General features: G+C 47.9%; 2 protein-coding genes across 4 annotated transcripts; both read right to left on the bottom strand.

The window, feature by feature from the left end:
• Nucleotides 1-982: 982 nt before the first annotated feature.
• Nucleotides 983-20,103, bottom strand: LOC310778252 (potassium voltage-gated channel subfamily E member 2-like). 3 transcript variants are annotated; one of them, XM_083638629.1, is made up of 4 exons: nt 19,916-20,103; nt 13,091-13,202; nt 1,781-1,831; nt 983-1,419 (listed from the first exon to the last, which is right to left on the bottom strand). In XM_083638629.1, the coding sequence occupies exon 4, from the start codon at nt 1,411-1,413 to the stop codon at nt 1,081-1,083; it is 333 nt and encodes a 110-aa protein (XP_083494755.1). In that variant the 5' UTR covers nt 1,414-1,419; nt 1,781-1,831; nt 13,091-13,202; nt 19,916-20,103; the 3' UTR covers nt 983-1,080. The 3 variants fall into 3 exon arrangements, with proteins under 3 accessions (XP_083494755.1, XP_083494753.1, XP_083494754.1); XM_083638627.1 differs by lacking the exon at nt 13,091-13,202; XM_083638628.1 differs by lacking the exon at nt 19,916-20,103 and having other exon boundaries at nt 13,091-14,421.
• On the bottom strand, nt 14,842-17,749 carry slc5a3b (solute carrier family 5 member 3b). The gene has a single exon (XM_083638626.1). The coding sequence runs from the start codon at nt 17,568-17,570 to the stop codon at nt 15,435-15,437; it is 2,136 nt and encodes a 711-aa protein (XP_083494752.1). The 5' UTR covers nt 17,571-17,749; the 3' UTR covers nt 14,842-15,434.
• Nucleotides 20,104-20,287: the final 184 nt, after the last annotated feature.

Genomic DNA, 20,287 nt, shown 5'->3' with positions numbered 1-20,287 from the left:
GTGTGTGTGTGTGTGTGTGTGTGTGTGTGTGCGTGCGCGTGCGTGCGTGCATGCGTGCGTGCGTGTGTGAATGCAATCACTGCCTGCTCTAGTATCAAATATTCTCTGTGGCTTTTCTTTTAAGCCAGTAACTTTTTAAATGATGATATGATTTTTCTTTTTTGCATTTTTCCTTTATTGGGCAGGGCAGTAAGCAGACAGGAAAGCCAGTGGGAAGAGAGAAGATGACATGCTGCAAATGGCCACCGGTCAGATTCAAACCCAGGCTGGCCACAGGAAGGACACTACTCTACCAGGTGAGCCTCCGGGGTGCCCACAAACAGTAACTTGATCTCCTAATTCTCTCTTTGTTACTTTAGCTTGAATGCAGCAGTGCATTGTGACGCTCTGAGTGTCAAAGTGTAAACTATAACCTGCTTGTTGCACTATAGCCTTTATTCTAATGTCACTGATGGCTCTTTTGAATCTCTATACTATATTTGAATATATTATCAATTTCATGAAGAGGCAAAAACAAAAATCTTCAGGTTCAAATACAAGAATGAGGAAGGTACAAATCATATGGTTTGGAGCTTTCATTATACCAGAATGTACATTTTTGAGCATGGTGATGGAGAGATGTGTGTAGTGATCTCTCTTCCCTCTCCTCTAATTCTTTCTTTTCAGACCTGCATGCTCACTCACAGATCTCACAGTGACTTACTCACATTGTGGTTTTAATCCTCGTGCCCTTCATCCACTATACACAGAGCAGCAGCTGCACCTCTATTTTTACATCTCTCATTAGTGCTGTTTTCATCTCTCCTCTGTTGTCTGTTATGCTCCTCACTCAGCAGCCTGGGAAGGGGGCCTGTGCTGTGCTGCCCTCTACAGGTAGACTCACGTATGTTCTGCTGAGCCAGATAATACCAATAAACAGTGTAACTTTGAATCCTATACGTGATGTGAATGGATTGAGAATGGTGATGTACATGACTGGACTTCTTTATTCTGATTACAAGTTTCAATGGCATAATCAACATTCACTATCCCTTAGTGTGAAAGGGAAATAAGTGCTGTCTGTCATGTAGTCTATTTACACTATTGGCTGGCAGCGTTGCTGATGACGAAGCTCTGTTGTATCTGAGTGGTCCAGTCTTCCTCGATGTATGTGTGGTAGGGGTCGTTGGAGTGCTCCCTCCTCTTGGACTTGACCGTGCTCACTAGGATGGCCACAAGGATGAAGGCAAACATGCCGATCATCACCGCCAGGTACCAGACGACATTCCTGAAGTTCTCCTCAGCCAGCGTCTTGTCCAGGGCATTGGCCTTGGCAGACATATTCCGCGTCCAGCTGTCAATGTAATGACCCAAGGCACTGGTCAGGGAGTCCTCCAGGTGCAGGGTGAAGTTGGACCAATCAGGCAATGTCATGCTAATCTAAGAAGGACAAGAAAGGTTGTTGTATTCTTTCTGGCAATCTGGTGTTTGCTTTTCCCAGATGAGGTTAAGACAAATCCCATAACTATGATCTGAAATCTTATCTAATTCCGACACACACACACACACACACACAACACACACACACACACACACACACACACACACACACACACACACACACACACACACACACACACACACACACACACACACACAGTTATCCTGTTTACTGCTTACATTCACACAAAACTACAACCAAGAAAAAGAAAAAAAAATCATGTAAATCATGTAAATTTAACAAGACATGTGTGATAAGAATGATATTTTTTATGGGTTTTTTCCCCTATTTTGTACTAACCTTTTCTCAGGTCTCTGGAAGCCACAGGTGTTGGTCTGCAGAGCCAGGTTCCTGGGAGTGAGAACAGAACAGAGTGAGAGACTGATGGAGAGCGGAGCTGGTCAGCGAGAGTAGTCACCAGCGCACAGGAACACTGCATATTTCATTTAGCTACATTTAATCTTTCCAGTTTGCCTGGAAACAGTGCAGTTGTGTGTGTGTGTGTGTGTGTGTGTGTGTATGTGTGTGTGTGTGTGTGTGTATATGTGTGTGTGTGTGTGTGTGTGTGTGTGTGTGTGAGAGAGAGAGAGAGAGAGAGAGGGGGGGAGGGGTGACCTTGAAAATGTTAGGCATACATATTTGTCAAGCTGATAAAGAACACACACACACACACACACACACACACACACACACACACACACACACACACACACACACACACACACACACACACACTCACTCAAAAACACAAATGTTGGCAGATGATAGTAGAGGCAGTCCAATACAAGGGAAAAGAGATGAGACTAAAGAAAGACTTTGGACAGTATAATTGTAGCTCACACTAGCTGACAGGAACACATTTCACTGCCATACTCATGTTTTGGAGTTAAATTTGTTTATTAAAATTAAAATAAGTAATAATTATTGCCAATAAATCAGGCCCATAGATGTTTTGATCTGTCAACAAATGCTACATTGGTTAGGTATGTCACTGAATGTGGGTCCTGCATTAATGCAACGTGATGTTTACATTATCTTTATTTACACAATAAAGAGTGTAAACAGTATTTGCACTCAGCCCCCTCCAGAGACAGGGTGCTTAGCAGCAGAACAGCGCCCCCACAGTCAGTAGGGGTCAGTGTCTTGGCCAAGGACACCAGCAGGGTAGGTGCTTGCTGATGTGGTGCCTTGAAAGCAGATACTTTTTTTGGAAAACTACTAGAGATGCATCCGAAAACATTCCACTAGTGCTTCTTCTATTTCTGATAATCACCTTGGAATGAACTTGGACGTGCAACTTGGAGGGTTATGTTAGGATTATCATGCCTCACACCAATAACAAGATTAATAATAATGTGATTCATTATTAATCGCTATTCATAGTATTCCCATGATGTCAGATGCATTTCCTACCAATATGGCGCTTTACAATACACACAGCTCATTGGCTGCGTGTGTCATTTGATTGTAATGACGTGTTAATTGGTTACAATCACCTGTTATTTTTGTACAAAGATGGCCATGTGGTGATGTTAATGAATGTCACAAAATGTGATGGCCTAGTACTGTAGGTGTAGACTTACTTTTACAGTGCAGGTGATTAATTTCATGTTCTTATCAATTTCAGTGTTACCTTTGCTAAGATGGGAAATGAGCACCAGGTGGCAGCCATGCGCTGTAACATTGTCTGAAGGTTCTTTTCTAGAGGTATGTTCAATCTGTTAAATGGTGTGCACCGTCCATATCCTACATTTTCCGGGTTGAACGTCATGTTTCCTTGAAACGGTTTGCAAAGGTGTGCAACAGGCTTTGAGGTATGTTGTCTCTTGTTTCATGGGCATGTCAGAGGTGTTACGCAATCAGCAGCCAGGCGTATGTAAACCCCGCCATTTAAAGAGGGAGTGCGCACAGTGGATCCAACAGAGAGGTGCGTGCGTCACACAACACCAGGGTGTTCAAAGCACCACCGTTTCCGTTGAAATAAACTGCTTGCTACATGTTGTTGGGACTGAACTCAACCCACGCACACACACACACACACACACACACACACACACACACACACACACACCAATTGGTGAGGGCACTACCCACAGCAGCCAGTAGGTGACACCCACCTCAGATGCACATACAACCCATGATAGCACTACCCACATCAGTCAGTAGGTGATACACACAGTGCTTGTATGTTGGGTATCAGTGATAGCACTACCCACATCATCCAGCAGGTGACACACATGATAGACGGACAGACAGACAGACAGACAGACAGACAGACAGACAGTGATTGCATGCTCTGACAGGTATCAGAACTAGTCATGAAGACTAGATACATCCTATCAGGGGAATACTGATATTTTTCAAAGGTCTCCGTTTCCTCCCGTCCACACTACAATGCAACCCCGGAGTATTCCAACTGATGCGGGCTGAGCAGCGTATTCGAGGGTCTCTGTCTTTGGGGGTCTGCTGGACACCAAAGATGACCCCAGCATCCATCAGGAGCGGACAGATAGATTAGTACAGTGGTGTGAAGACAATTCACTCATCATAAATGCAGTGAAGACAAAATAAATCATTTTTGGTGTTAAAGAGAGTGAGTATCCTCCTCCAGTTACCGTTCAAAACGTACAGATTGAACAGGCCTCTGCATATAAATATCTCGGCATCTATGTGGACACGGGGGGTACGGTGGCGCAGTCGGTAGCGCTGTCGCCTCACAGCTAGAAGGTCCTGAGTTCGATTCTCGCCTGGGACGCTGTGGGTGCTGGAGTTGTGACCCCCCCATATCTTCAGTGCCTACTGCCCAGGTGGGCTATCTCGTCGAAAGGGCCTTTCTGTGTGGAGTTTGCATGTTCTCCCCGTGCTCCCCAGGGGGTTCCTCCATACATAACCCCCCACTAAAAACATGCAGAAGATCGTCATCCGAGCAGTGACGACAACATCTGAAGTTGGTCCCCGGGCGCTGGAAAGAAAAAGCAACCATTGCTCCTGGCCTGCCCCCTGGACGAGCCTGGATGGGTCAAATGCAGAGGACAAATTTCACCGGCCACCGTCAGCATGAGTGTGTGTGTTATGGCCGCATGTATGTGTTGTAGTGTTCATGTGATAATAAAAGACGGGCTTGTCCGTCTGAAATCGTGTTTAAAAACTGCTCTATCCTGGAGTGCTCACATAGACTACATTTGCAGTAAGGTGCAACAACGTATTTACTTTTTAAGAAGACTCCGGTCTTTTGGAGCGAAACACAGATCTTGCTGCTGTTTTTTAAATCAATTGTGCAGAGTGTTATGCTGTATGGGAGTAGTGCATGGTATAGCTGTCTGTCTGTGCAGCTTAAAACTAGACTAGGCAGGTTAATCCGCATATGCTCGAAAATTGTCGGACAAACACTTGAAACAAACTTTGAAGAAGCACACACAAGAAGAATGTTGTCTCTAGCAGGTAGCATAATATGTGACCCACCTCACATTATTTTTAAGGAATTTGAGCTGTTGTCCTCAAACAGAAGATTCAGAGTCCCACAGGCTCGCTTAAACAGACTGAGAAACTCTGTTGTGCCCCAGTCTGTCAAACTGTTCAATCAGGTTAGAGGCTCTAGGTAGGGACTGCCAGCAGCCTGCTGGCTGCTGGCTGCTGCCTGCTGGCTGCTGCCTGGTGACTGCTGGCTGCTGGCTGCTGCCTGGTGGCTGCTGCCTGCTGCCTGGAGGCTGCTGCCTGCTGCCTGCTGGCTGCTGCCTGCTGGCTGCTGCCTGGTGGCTGCTGCCTGCTGCCTGGTGGCTGCTGCCTGCTGGCTGCTGCCTGCTGGCTGCTGCCTGGTGGCTGCTGCCTGCTGCCTGGAGGCTGCTGGCTGCTGCCTGCTGGCTGCTGCCTGGTGGCTGCTGCCTGGTGGCTGCTGCCTGCTGGCTGCTGCCTGCTGGCTGCTGCCTGGTGGCTGCTGCCTGCTGCCTGGTGGCTGCTGCCTGCTGCCTGCTGGCTGCTGCCTGGTGGCTGCTGCCTGGTGGCTGCTGCCTGGTGGCTGCTGCCTGCTGGCTGCTGCCTGCTGGCTGCTGCCTGCTGGCTGCTGCCTGGTGGCTGCTGCCTGCTGGCCGCTGCCTGGTGGCTGCTGCCTGCTGGCTGCTGCCTGCTGGCTGCTGGCTGCTGCCTGGTGGCTGCTGCCTGCTGGCTGCTGCCTGCTGGCTGCTGCCTGCTGCCTGGTGCCTCCTGCCTGCTGGCTGCTGCCTGGTGGCTGCTGCCTGCTGGCTGCTGCCTGGTGGCTGCTGCCTGCTGGCTGCTGCCTGGTGGCTGCTGCCTGCTGGCTGCTGCCTGCTGGCTGCTGGCTGCTGCCTGGTGGCTGCTGCCTGCTGGCTGCTGCCTGCTGGCTGCTGCCTGCTGCCTGGTGCCTCCTGCCTGCTGGCTGCTGCCTGCTGCCTGCTGGCTGCTGCCTGCTTCCTGCTGCCTGCTGGCTGCTGCCTGCTGGCTGCTGCCTGGTGGCTGCTGCCTGCTGCCTGGAGGCTGCTGCCTGCTGGCTGCTGCCTGGTGCCTGCTGCCTGGTGGCTGCTGCCTGCTGGCTGCTGCCTGGTGGCTGCTGCCTGGTGGCTGCTGCCTGCTGGCTGCTGCCTGGTGGCTGCTGGCTGCTGCCTGGTGGCTGCTGCCTGCTGGCTGCTGGCTGGTGGCTGCTGCCTGCTGCCTGGTGCCTCCTGCCTGGTGGCTGCTGCCTGCTGGCTGCTGCCTGGTGGCTGCTGGCTGCTGCCTGGTGGCTGCTGCCTGCTGCCTGGTGCCTCCTGCCTGGTGGCTGCTGCCTGCTGGCTGCTGCCTGGTGGCTGCTGCCTGCTGCCTGGTGGCTGCTGCCTGCTGCCTGGTGCCTCCTGCCTGGTGGCTGCTGCCTGCTGCCTGCTGCCTGGTGGCTGCTGCCTGCTGGCTGGTGGCTGCTGCCTGCTGCCTGGTGGCTGCTGCCTGGTGGCTGCTGCCTGCTGGCTGCTGTCTGGTGGCTGCTGCCTGGTGGCTGCTGCCTGCTGCCTGGTGGCTGCTGCCTGGTGGCTGCTGCCTGCTGCCTGGTGGCTGCTGCCTGGTGGCTGCTGCCTGCTGGCTGCTGGCTGCTGCCTGGTGGCTGCTGCCTGGTGGCTGCTGCCTGCTGCCTGGTGGCTGCTGCCTGGTGGCTGCTGCATGCTGCCTGCTGGCTGCTGCCTGGTGGCTGCTGCCTGCTGGCTGCTGGCTGCTGCCTGGTGGCTGCTGCCTGGTGGCTGCTGCCTGCTGCCTGGTGGCTGCTGCCTGGTGGCTGCTGCATGCTGCCTGCTGGCTGCTGCCTGGTGGCTGCTGCCTGGTGGCTGCTGCCTGCTGCCTGGTGGCTGCTGCCTGGTGGCTGCTGCCTGCTGGCTGCTGGCTGCTGCCTGGTGGCTGCTGCCTGGTGGCTGCTGCCTGCTGCCTGGTGGCTGCTGCCTGCTGGCTGCTGCATGCTGCCTGCTGGCTGCTGCCTGCTGGCTGCTGCCTGGTGGCTGCTGCCTGCTGCCTGCTGCCTGCTGCCTGGTGGCTGCTGCCTGCTGGCTGCTGCCTGGTGGCTGCTGCCTGCTGCCTGCTGCCTGCTGCCTGGTGGCTGCTGCCTGCTGCCTGCTGCCTGGTGGCTGGCACAGGTATACTCAATTAAAGCAAAACGGATGATAACCCTCTATAGATTGTTGTCAAAAATAAAGGGCTGGGGCCCTGAGGGATCATTTGGTCCCAGGCCTGGCAAGATACACGGTGGCCCTGTGAAGAGGCTCTTGGGCCCCTGGGGCCGGTAGGGATGTTGGGCGGAGCTGGCTAACAGGCCTTTATACTGAGTTTAACCAACCTACTCGCTACCACTCAGGACTCACAGTCATTCGGTTACATTAGTAGTAGCAGTAATATACATCATTAGTATTATGATATTTTCTGATAGTGTATATGTAGCATCCCTAGAAACATGATGGTCAAACTCCTTGACGGATGTTTCATAAAGTATTCAAACGCATTCGGCACTGTAAGAGCTCGAGTCTGGGAGCTGATGTGCGGAAGGCAGGCAGGAGGCCGCAGAACCAAGTAACAGGACTAATGCAGGTGCAGGAGGGGGGAACCCAGAAGAAAATGCAGGAACTACAGGGCCTGGGCCCATCACCACAACCAGTACCTGACTGACTGACTGAATGACTTTTTCTTCTTATTCCCCACACGACGCCAACAGGCTGCAGGCAGTCTTCCTCATACAGAGGACATCCCCCACCCCCGGCTGTTTTCCCTTTTCTTTTTGCAGTTTCTGTAGCAAGTGAGACTGACTGACTGTCTGAAGTAGGCTTGTGATAGGCTGACTGTCTGAAGTAGGCTTGTGATAGGCTGACTGTCTGAAGTAGGCTTGTGATAGGCTCGCAGTAGCCAGCTGTAGATAGATATCATCTACGTCTGGTGCACAACTCTTGAAAGGTGGTTAAGGCCCGCCCCCTAAGACTAAAACAAAATGCGTGACAGGCATGTGAATTGACCAACCACGGACCTCCTTATTTGCGTGACACATCTCATGGGCGGTGCATTTTGAACGACGCACCAATGCACGCAGATCGAGCCAGACTTCCGCCATGATACTATTGGTCCGGTAAAAGTAGAAATGCCATGAAACTGCTGAATTTGCAATCAAAGTAGGTAAAAGTAGGCTACTTTTCTTTAAAAGTAACTAGTAATTACACACACACGTCTATCCAAACAAAGTATTTATCCATGAGCTTGATGGTTTATCATTTGGTTGGGCAGGATTGTAGAGCGTTGGCATGTGGCTTATGCCTTGTGTGTTGATAGAATGTATTATGCAGAAGTGAGGTGCCAAAATGTCAGATATAGGCCTACAGCAATTACCCCTTAGGTTTATTTAAGCTTGAGCGAGGTTACAACAGTAGCCTACTTATGCAAGCAAATAAAACTACAATTCCGATGTCACTTCTTCTTTCTAGTGCAGGACAGGTGTTGATCTATCAGTCAATATTATGTTAACTTACACATTCATCTTTGAGTCAACATTGGTGCTACTTGCTTTATATCAGTGCCACGTCTAGTTTTTCAAGTTTTGCCGGATTTGAATGAATTTGCATGTTCCAAACCGAAGGAGTTTTGAATTTGAACTTGAGAGTTCATCAAGCTTCATAGTTATACTTGTGATATTGAACTCTCCTTCATGGCCCACAGTGTGCCAATCACAACTAAACTTCATGTTGTGGGTACAACTTGGCTACACTAGAGCACATACCAAATGCCATAACATTTTGTCAAACCAGTCTATAGACGGTTTTAACTTGACAACAAAAACATTCTAAATTGAACCCTCGCTCACTTCCTGTTGCAGTGTTTGCTATGGACATAAAAGAAAAAAAAACATTCAAGTGCAGGACTGACCATTCCATGCAAGCCGTCTATACAGCTGAGCAGCGAAAACAAAAGTAACGATGTTGAGTGAATATTTCTGCAGTTTGCCGAATGCTGAGAAAAAGGAAGTGCTGTGGGGTTGCGCTCTGGCGAAAACCGTCTATAGCACTTTTGGGTATAATTATGTGGCATCACACACACACACACACACACACACATACACACACACACACACACACGCACGCACACAAACGGTTCCCCCTGAATTGTATTCTTGAAGTGGAAAAGCCTTTGAAACATCGCTTCATTGAAAACCCACACTAATCAACATAATACAGGGGGGGAAATGAATCCACATGTGACATGAATATTCCTGTCTTGCATCTGGCAGACAGATCCTGAGCATGCAGACTCAAAGTTCCCATCCCCACTGTACTATAATACACTGCCTCAACAACATCCTGCATGTCATTGAACACCCCACCTCCACGCTTGGCTCCCTCAGCTCATTGAACACCCCACCTCCACGCTTGGCTCCCTCAGCTCGGCTACACTCTGTTTCACAACATTGGCACACACCTTCCACATCAGCACCGTCTTTGTCACAGTTTACACATGACACTTAAGGGAGGAGCCATACTGTTGATAGATAAGTCAAAGACATCGGTCAAAGATCATGCTGTTTTCCCTGGAAGGTTCAACCCAATAGCCCAGATGCAGCCCCCCCCCCCCGACCATTTTCTAATTCACAATGAAAACTAACGTGAAATAAAGTTTGACTGAGCTCCAGCTAAATTGTCAAATACAGCCGTCTGCTCAGGCATTTATACATACATGTACCTAACTAACTTAACCTAACTATCTATCCTGTGTGCACAAAATTGTCAGTCTAAACTCCGGCTGACACCCCAAAAACCTACAATCCGCTACTGTACAGAAAGAATAATATTAATGTTTGTTTTTGTTTGTTAACTGGCCCCTGGCCTCCTATCATAGGTTGAGGCCACGTCTCGTCATAGACGCTGGTTTAGCTGGCTCAGCCTGGCTGGGGGCGTGGTCAGGGTGGGGTAAAAACCCCCGTTCTAGCCATTCAGCAAAGTTAGAATTTAGCTGATAGCCCAGCCCAGGCAGACACGATCGGGGATTTAAACGCACATCTGAGCAGACGTCTTGTGTTCTGCTCTAGAACCCCCAAACCTGTAGTTTAGAGCCGCAGCACCGTCTTTTGGTGAGTCAGCCCATGAGATATATGGGCGGTTTTACCCCACTCGCGCGCCAGCCGTTTAACATTTTGTGGGCGTTCCCAGACATGCGGACTGTCTCTATTATACAAAAGTGGCCCCCGGGCAAAGCAAGTTATAGCCCTACAATAAAGCATGAAGGTAAAAGGCCTTACTACGTAAGATGTGTGCTTCATTGATTCTCATGCATTCCCATGTGCCTAGACAGTCTGTTCATCCTGCTGTTATTCCTAAGCGAGGTCAATATTTCCCTTTGCCATTGAAGCCTTATTCCATGGATTACCAGCAGAGTCCCAGGCATGCCGCCATAGTTGAGTTGGGGTTGTGTGTGTGGGGAATGTGGGGAATGCAGTGATGGTGTTTACTGTATATCTCAAAGCTCACACACCACAGTTCCTACATGGCTGCTTCCGCTCCGTCACCCCGATATGTGGGAGTTACATTGACGTGTTTGTTTGCGCTTTTCAATAGACCCTTTTCACAGCAACCGTTTTGAGGTGGTAAAGCAGGAAGTAACGCAGGTGTAACCAATACAATTAATGACGGTTCCATTCCATTTAGGTGTTCCAGTGCCAGGGCCCTCGTTATTGTTATTGGTTACACCTGCTTTTACCACCTCAAAATGGTTGCTGTGAAAAGGGCCCAATTACTGATTAGCTGACAGCTCACTGACTGGGTTCAGAAAAGCCCAAACAGACATTAGCTACTTTTCACGATTTGAGAAAAACTACCTATGTGTGTGTGTGTGTGTGTGTGTACACACACATATGTTCCTTTCCAGCACCGTGTGAAAAACGGATTGTTGCAGGGATGAAGCCACCTGCAACTCACTGCTAGGCCACCATGCACCATGTTATTCATCAGATCACGAGAATACAGAAAACACAGTGAGGTACCCCCTTATCACGTGTGTACTGTGACTCCCTCTTTGTTTTGTCCATGGTAACACAATATCAGTGAAGCAATGCAACGCTGTGGTTGGGTGTCACAGATCACACTGATACAGCTGCACATCGATAGTTCCTATAATAAATGGGTGATCCATACAGCATCAACATCCTGTTTCACAGTAAGAGCTCAGGAATTCCTGTACCGAGTTCTCTCATGTGATTTACAGTTATCTCAGAGAGAGAGAGAGAGCGAGCGAGCGAGCAGGCCTCCCCCCACAGCACCCCCCCCCTCCAATGAGCTGCCTGGACAAATGCTAGACATTTGGACACCTGCCTAAACATCACTGTCTAAGCCAGCTGTGGTGTGAATGGTACTTTTGTTGCTGCCACCCTGTTGTCAGAACCAGACCTTGATTGTATTCCTGCAGGAATGTCCACTCTCTCAGGGGCATCTCCATGACAACCAGACAGTACTTCAGAGCAGCTGGCATCTTACCCTGCACAGAGCGCACATCTAAGACTGATATATTGTTATGCTACGGCTACGGGGGTATTATATTCTGCCGAGAAATGTAATCTGTAAATCGTAATGCAAACCATTGTGCAATTTTTGGATAGATCATATTTTTGCATCAACGTTGCAAGCCCACATAAGAAAAAGTCACATAATGTTTTCTGCATAATTATATTGCGACTGACAGCACTGAATGCATACAGCCAATGTGATCACATTTAATAGTATCAATGTTGTGAGAGGCCTTTTGGATCATTTTGTTTCAGACTAGTACTGTTCCTTTTTTCACTGTCGCAAAGAGACAATGAACAAAGCAAGGCTCAAATGCCAGTACTTTTCCACAAGGACAATGTTGTTCGTTTCCTTTAGGGAACGCGGGAGTGTGTCAGTTGGATGGGGGTTGGCGGAGGACAAAGTGGTGTGCAAAAGAGGCGGGCTGATCAGAGAATCCCAAAGTCCAAACCAACATCAGTTAGCAGGCTATTCAACTCAAGTGTGTTTTGAACCTATACAGTATAGCCTACAGTACGGCCTCTCTCCTCAGCAACAGCAATGATGCAACATACAGTAGCACTGATACCGCAGTGGGAGACCACATGCTTAATTGGGAAGGGGGAGGGGGTGTTGTAAATTGTCAAGGCAAGTTGAGATGAGACCAGTCTTTTGCACAGATACTGTAAATGCTGAGTCATTCATCCCTCCAGCTTTAGCATATCTTGCTGGAGCAGTATTACGCCCTCACACAATAGCAATCAAATGAAGTAGGTGTTGCATTACTCTCAATGTCAATTATTTAGGGTTCCTGCTTTTGCAAAGGCCCCTCTACTACAGGCTCATAACCAACTTACAAGTCAGGACAATTCCTTGACCGGGGTTGTGACATATGACGGGAGTCAGAGGCATAGTACATTTTAAAAGAATAATTTTGCACTTCAACCTCTGTAGTAGGTTCAAGGTGCATTCGGGCAGACCCATTCGGGTTTGCACGCTTCCGGGTGTCAGCTTTCTAATAATAGATGGGTCCAATCGGGTCCGGGCACAAATTTCATGGGTCAATCATTTTGGACCCGTAATGCCGTGAAGAGCTCTACCACCTAGTGGAGTCCACAACTAATCTGTCAAGGAAGAACAATAATTCAAACACCTCACAGTTATATTAAAATGGATGTTCAACAATCATTTATGAGGACTAAAAATGAAAGAAATAATGTATCCAACCTGATACTAATATGCCAGTTAGAGAATATCAATCTACCTGTTGTCAAGCGATGCAAGATTTCAAGTCAGCAAACTGCAAGTACACAGCACATCAAATCACTGATACAGTCTTACATTATGAATTTCCCTATTATAAACCAGTGCTATGTAGAAGCATGTGCTCTCAAACTTCCCAACTGTTAAGATATTTCTCATTTCACTGCGTGTAAAATGAAAACACATTTGCCATTTCATTTCCACATAAACTTTATTAAATTGTAATCTCTAAAAAATAAAATCCATAAAAATAGCAATGTTTTTTTCTCTCAAAAAGGAACCAAACGTTTTAAAGCTCTTCTGCACACACCGATTTAAGTGGGACATTCATAAAGATGAACCTGCTACAGTACATGTGGACACTGACCTTCTGGACTGAGGTCATGAATGCTTCCTGGTCCAACACAATCCACAAAGTCTGCTTTGTTTCTTCTGGCTTGTGTTGACTGGGGGAGGATGTTCATGTTTAGACACCTACACTGTGGGAGGGGAACCATGAATAAAGTAATGACAACAACCCAGAAGGCCGGCAACTTTGTGCACGGGGCCAAATTATGCTTGATAATGTTATGAGTAAGCTCATCCAGTGACGTGCATCTGAAATGTCATTTCAACTGCACTATGATGGTCACTGTTGATATATGCAGCTCGAGATTAGCTGAAAATATACTAGGTAGCTAGGTAGAAAAGCTACTACATACATAGCTAATCTAGTTGATTTATCACATGGATTTAAACAGGTGTGGTATTGACTGCACAAAATTACTTTTTCTCCCCTTATTTTTTCTTTTAGCATTGCAAACCAAGACACATTTGGTAAGATGTTTATACAAGACGCATTTTAAACAAGTTTTACAGCAGTGCACAACATACACAATAACACACAATATACAGTATAACAAATGTATATTGTTGGTAATCCAATGAGCCCTGACATATATTGACCAACCTATTAACACAACAAACAAACACATTTATCGAATTATGTTCTTGAACATAAAATGTGCATAAAACATGACTTGATACAGAATCATGAGAATCGGTATTTGTGGCTCTTCTTTTCTTTTTTTTTAACAATTTTACAATAATAGTGCAAAACAACAAAAACTGTTGGTTCTGAAATGCAACATGTTACAGAGACATAAATGATCAAAACAAACACAGTAGTAGAAGATGCCATTTATACACTAAAAAACAGTAAGTATAGCTCCAGATGTGACTGGTATTTGGTCAACAACAACAACAGTGACTACTCACTGTACAGACAATCAAGATGGTCAGTATCAAGATTAAGTTATCAAAAATTAAGTTGTGCTATTTCTGCTACTGTAATAGATGGAAAGACACTCATTTTGAGCAAGGGTAACATGACACAAGCAACATGGAATCTTGTGCTCCATCTGTCCCATTTCCCTTGCCCTGAAAAAAGTACATTTTCTAAATAACGGATACGTAGGCTTGACAACATTTGCCATGACTGATATAACGCCTGCCCAATAGGATAAATCTATTCAATTAGATGAATAGGCATATTAATCACCAAATACATCATAATGGTCATGTAAAGAAGCACTGCTTAGCACTTCCAATAGACCCTTTTCACGGGGGCCATTTTGTGTGGAAAAGGCAGAATAAACACAGGTGCAAGCAATACACTAATGAGGGTTTCCAAATTCCAATCATGGAAGTTTGAAACCCTCATTAGTGTTTTGCTTGCACCTGTGTTTACCCTGCCTTTTCGACACAAAATGGCCCCTGTGAGAAGGGTCCATTGCACTGAGGAATGAGATGCAGGGTGAATATCTATGAGTAAAGGCTTGGCTCATAAACTTCATCGTGGCCCCATATACAGTAAGAGAGAGGCTTGGATATGATTTTCAAAAATTCTCTCCAGGGCAGTTTGTACTCGACACTAAATAAATAGCTACTTTGCTAACCACTTTAAAATGACATAAGTGCACTATAAAACTTTAATCACAGAATACATTTGTTGTTCACCATACAAAAACAAAAAGGTGCATGTGTCAAATAAGGCCAATATTAATTTAAGAGTACAACAACAAAATCCCAGATGTTGTCCCCCCCCCCCCCCCCATTTTCTCCCCAATTGTACTTGGCCAATTTCCTCCTCAGCTTCCTCCGGCACAGTTGCCAGCCGCTTCTATTCACCTAACAGCAGGGAGCTTCACCGGCAGGACGTAGCACGTGGGAGGATCACGCTATTCCCACCAGTTCGCTTCCACCCAGAACAGGCGCCCCAACCGACCAGAGGAGGTGCTAGTGCAGTGACCAGGACACATGCCATTAATCCGGCTTCCCACCCGCAGACACAGCCAATCGTGCCTGTATGGACGCCGGACCAAGTCGGAGGTAACACGGGCCGTGAACCTGCGACCCTCATGTTGGTAGGCAAAAATCCCAGATCTGATGTTCTTAATAATGCAGGATTAACAATAAGCACTATACAAAATTGTTTTTTTTTTTGTTTTTTTTATCGTTTTCTCTTTTTTTAAATGGTAGAGAAGCTTCTATCATTTAGGGGGGAAAAAAAGGTTAGAATAAGGTTAGAATCTCTGTTAGAGCTACAATAACAAACTGTAAATATTACAGATCTCCTAAAATTCAACTGTGCTTTTGTAATAGCCTCCACCTTCAAAATAACTAGTTCCAGCCACATACAAAGCCCACACCAGCCTCCCTTTAGTTGGAAACTACAGAGAGAAATAAACATACATGAAGACGCCTAAAGAACAGACAAATAGCAGGCCCACATTAAGAATCAGTTTGACTCTAGGTGGCTCATACAGCATCTCTGCAACAATGACTCTTTCCTCCTCCTCCAGCACTTTTGGCGGCGTGTTCTGTGCTTCGTCCTTAAGCCCACAAAACCAGTCTAGTAGCAACCGGAGACATCTGCCCCTCTCCCCGTCACCACTGCAGCCTTCCTCTGCTCTGATCCCCACCGTTCCATTAGCTGCTTGTTCTCCAGGGGTGCTTGCTGGGGACGTCTCTGTGCTAGGTGTTGCTGGGTCATGCTCAGTGGATGGGACCAGGAGTTTGACGTCTGCCCCATCCACACACCTCTGGTTGCGGACATCCGGAGGCCTATCTTTATGGAGGCTTGCGTTGCCTGTACACTGGCTGTCAGTCAGCCGGTACACTTCCTCTCGGTCTTTCAGGGGAACCTTTTCAATGTTGCGCAGCCCCCACACTGTGGTGGTGCGAATCCGCTCTTTATCTGGCGGGGCGCTGCAGAGACTGACCACCACCGTCACCAGGCCTGAAATCCAGAAGAGCCCGGTAGCCACGTACATGTAGTGGACACGAGTGATGAAGGCAGGCCTATCATCTGGCTGGTCGCAGCGAGGCTGACGGTAGATAAATGCCAGAATCAGGCGTATAGCACCTAGTGTGAAACCCGTCATACCGCCCCAGAATGCACCTTTCTCATTACACCGCTTCCAGAACACGCCTAGCAGGAAGAGGGCAGCGATGGGCGGGGTCAGGTAGCCAGCAACTTCCTGTATGTAGAGGTACGTCTGTCCTCCCTGCATTTCAACGATGACGGGGACCCAGGCAATGCTAATTACCACCATGACCACCACAAACAGGCGGCCCACGAGCAGCAGCTCCCGCTGGGATGCCCCCCGCCGAACACTCTGGTAGATGTCCAGGGTGAAGATGGTGCTGGAACTGTTGAAGATAGAATCCAGATCACTCATCAGGGCGGCGATCATGACCGCCATCATCAGGCCCCTCAGTCCCACGGGCATCACAGACATGACCAGGCGCGGGTAGGCGATGTTTGAGCAGCCGGCCTGAGAACCGCACACGGCCAAGCAGTGCTCCGGCCCGATGCAGGCTATCTCGTCTGTGAACAGGATGCGCGAGATCATACCTGGAATGACGATGATAAACATGGGCAGGATCTTCAGGAGTCCAGCCATGAGTGTTGAGCCCTTTGCGTGAGCAATGTTCTTTGCCGCGAGCACTCTCTGAACGATGACCTGGTCTGCACACCAGTACCAAATGGAAGCCGGGGTCTGGCCAAGGAGGAAGCCTGGCCAGGGGATGTCTTCGTCGAGAGGACCTCGAAGGACGTACAGCGCGTTTGGCTTGGGCTCAATGCGGCAGGAGGGAGAATAGGAGAAGTTTCCACTGGCCAATATAGCAGATACATTGGGAACCGCCTGCATGTACTTAGTCCTGACACCCTCCATCCCCCCGACCTTGACTAGGCTCATGATGGTTAAGGTGAGGGCTCCACCAATCATCAACACTGCCTGAAGGGTGTCAGTGTACATCACTGCCACCAATCCCCCGGTGACAGTCAGCAGTGCGGTCATACTGAGGAGCAAGATGATGGACAGATAAAGGTTCCACCCCAGTGACTCCTGGATGAAGAGGGCCCCGGCAAACAAGTCCACGGAGAGCTTGGTGAAGATGTAAAGCAGCAGAGACAAGGCAGCCAAGTAAACCTTCAGCCTGTTGCCGCCGAAGCGCTTGGACAGGTACTCGGGCATGGTGTAGACCCCCGAGTGGATATACACCGGGATGAACACCCAGCCCAGCAGCTGCAGTAGGAGGATTGCGTTAAATTCCCACGCTCCGACAGCATAGCCACTCGCTGCCCCCGAGCCGGCGAGGCCAATGAAATGTTCGCTGCCAATGTTGCTGACAAAGAGGGAGGCGCCGATCACCACCCACGTCATGGAGCGTCCAGCCAGGAAGTAGCCGGTCACTGTGCTGCGATTGGCCTTCCACATGGCAAAGAAGCCGATGCCGAGCACCAGGACAAAATACAGAGCTACCACAGCAATGTCAACTGGCTCCAATCCAGGAGCCATGTTTAACGACTTTTAACAACGCCTGTTAGAAAGCTCACAACAATGAAAAGCCGCACAAAAAAGGGCTAGAAAGAGTCAGTGTTATTATGGGTTCAATAAATAAATAGAGCAATGGAAATGCTCTCCTTTGGTTTGCTGTCTGGATGGAAGCTGTAGTATATCCACTGTCAGGTCAAATTCACTAGGGGGCGCTCTGGGGAGGGGGGGTAATCCACCGGCACTGAGGTCGGTCTAGTTTTAGAAGAGGATGCTGCAGGCTTCTGGTCTAGAAAAGCTTACAGTTAACATTCCTGCAAGACAGCAAAGACAAAGAAAAACACCTGATTAGTCTTAATTTCAGTAGGAATAAATCCAGCATACAGCCCACTTGAAGATTAACAAGACTGCTGAGGTTATCTATCTATCTACAAATTTGGCAATGTGGATTGTGGACTCTGTTTGGTTCAAGAATTTTGGCCGGCCACAGCTATGCAGTTTTACGTGCGATCAGGCTGAAACTTTCAGGAAGTGTAAAGAGGTGATGATGTCATCAGTGATGTCATCAGTGATGACATCAGTGATGATGTCATCAGTGATGTCATCAGTCTGAGGCTATAGAAGTGATGGGAGTATAAGTAGGTAGAATCGGGGAGAAACCAGACGGAGAGACGATGGCTTCCACCCCTGGGCTGTGCGGGTGACCTGACGGAGCCGGATTTTTTTAATTAGGTGATTGTGATGTCATCTGTGATTATGTCATCAGTGATGCCATGAGCAGGCAAGGCCGTGACACGCAGTGGTCATCAGTGATGTCATAAGAGCAAGTGAGCCCGCAGAGCCGTCGAGCTGCGTATGCAAGCTGCAGGGCCAGCTCGGCGAGCTGCAGGGCGGGCGATGCATCGCAGCGGGCTAGCCTTGGAATCGAGCATGCGTATCGAGCACGCGTAGCGCGCGAGATGCCTAGTATTATTAAAAATCAATGACAGCAACTGATCTGTTACATATAGTTTTGACTAAGACTGTCAAACCTAGCCGAGGAGCGAAAAGCCCAAACTAGTTTTACAGGTTAAATACATTGATGATTCATTGGAGATGAATGTAATTGTCCTACTTCAATAGAAAGTTATATGGATTGTGATCTGTGAATGTTTCACCTCAATAGTCATGCACACAACCACCCATTTGCATTCCTGGGGTTTGAGACTGCCATGCATAGTAGAAAAAACCCACGTCTTAATTGTCACTGCCAGGCCTTACGCATTACCACCCCACTCACTAAAAGAAGCCTTTGTTTCTGTTTTACCATCTCATCACCAAAGATGACCCACATAAACTTCCCAAGAGACATTTGCTCAGAAACACAGCCATGTCATTCAATAGACTAATACAATTTTACTGGCAAAGTTATAAATACTGTGGGTTTCAAACCTAATCACTACCATCCCAGACAGGATGCCAGACCTACTTTTACATAGCATTCACTTGGCCGGGTGGCCCACTGTAAAACTAAGAGGGACGCCTAGCTTGGGCTAATCCTTATTATTGGATAAAACAAAACAGGTCAACAGGTGTAACCCCCCTTTTTCCCCCCATTCAAACAATGAGCTATTGTCCTCAGGCAGGCACACTGCAGCACTGCAATCTGTCAATCAAGTACAGAGGCAGAGGAAGGTGTCATGGCAGTGGGCAGGTAGGGTGACAAGTATGAAGATGAGGGGATACGAAGATGGGAGTCAATTCACTAAACCCAAACCCAAAAATGTGGTAAAGTCCCTGCATTTAATATCAATTGCAAAAAAAAATATATACAAAAACAACAATATTGACAGGAACCTACTCGAACAGAATCAATTTTGGATGACATATTTGATCAATGTGATTTTTTTTTAGGTCACTAAACTAGATATCATGCGATCACAAAATAGCTCAGATCCAAGCAGTCCAGAGTGCTCTACAGATATGTCTTTTAAATAGATTTCTGGTCATTTTTGCTTGATCTTTGCTCTCCATTATGATTATGAAATGATGAAACGGCATGGTGCCCAGTTGTCAGATGTGAATGACAGCTTGTGGCCGTGTCTTCTTGAATACAGATCAACGTGAAGCTGCAGAACACAGCACAGGATATTCAATCAGGACATTTCTAGAACATTATTGTGATTCATTCAGGCGGCTGCGACCATGGGCTGCGGGAGATGCGTCTTCAAGGGGCGTGCATCTCTGAGTACCGTATTATCTGCGTAGCTGTCACATTATCTTAGCTTTTCTCAACGGTTAAACTTTTTTTGCGGGAAACGTCACAACATTACACAGCTGATCGTATCGATCGGCCAAGCCATACCTTCACGTTAGCTAAATTCACTCACCGGTTCCATTGTTTAGATGATGAACACTAAAGATGATATCTGTTTCCTGGCTGTTAGTATACGAGCTAAATAAGCTAACGTTAAATAAGTCCCAGGCCCACACAGGCGAGATGTGGATGATAAGTGCCTTCGTGACGACCCGTCTCTCCGGCTCAGTCGTTTCTTGTGCCACGCCGTGCTCCGGTGTATTTTCTTTGTATGTTTGACAACCCTAAACCGTCACCGATTCACACACACATCCTGTTCCTTTTAGATCCATCCCACGCCCATGTCTGACCACGCCCCACACGTGGAGTGACGTTTGTGGAGATACAAACACGCCCACTGGGGATTGTACTGATGCCAAAGGATTGTTTTGACCTGCCCAGGCTC

The sequence above is a fragment of the Poromitra crassiceps genome (genome assembly GCF_964638095.1).
Source record: "Poromitra crassiceps genome assembly, chromosome: 6".
NCBI lineage: Eukaryota > Metazoa > Chordata > Actinopteri > Beryciformes > Melamphaidae > Poromitra > Poromitra crassiceps.
This window is presented reverse-complemented; position numbering and strand designations above follow the sequence as displayed.

Bases quoted from the DNA above. Each gene is read 5' to 3' on its own strand.
- LOC310778252 (XM_083638629.1), bottom strand. From the start codon at position 1,413: ATGACATTGCCTGATTGGTCCAACTTCACCCTGCACCTGGAGGACTCC.
- slc5a3b (XM_083638626.1), bottom strand. From the start codon at position 17,570: ATGGCTCCTGGATTGGAGCCAGTTGACATTGCTGTGGTAGCTCTGTAT.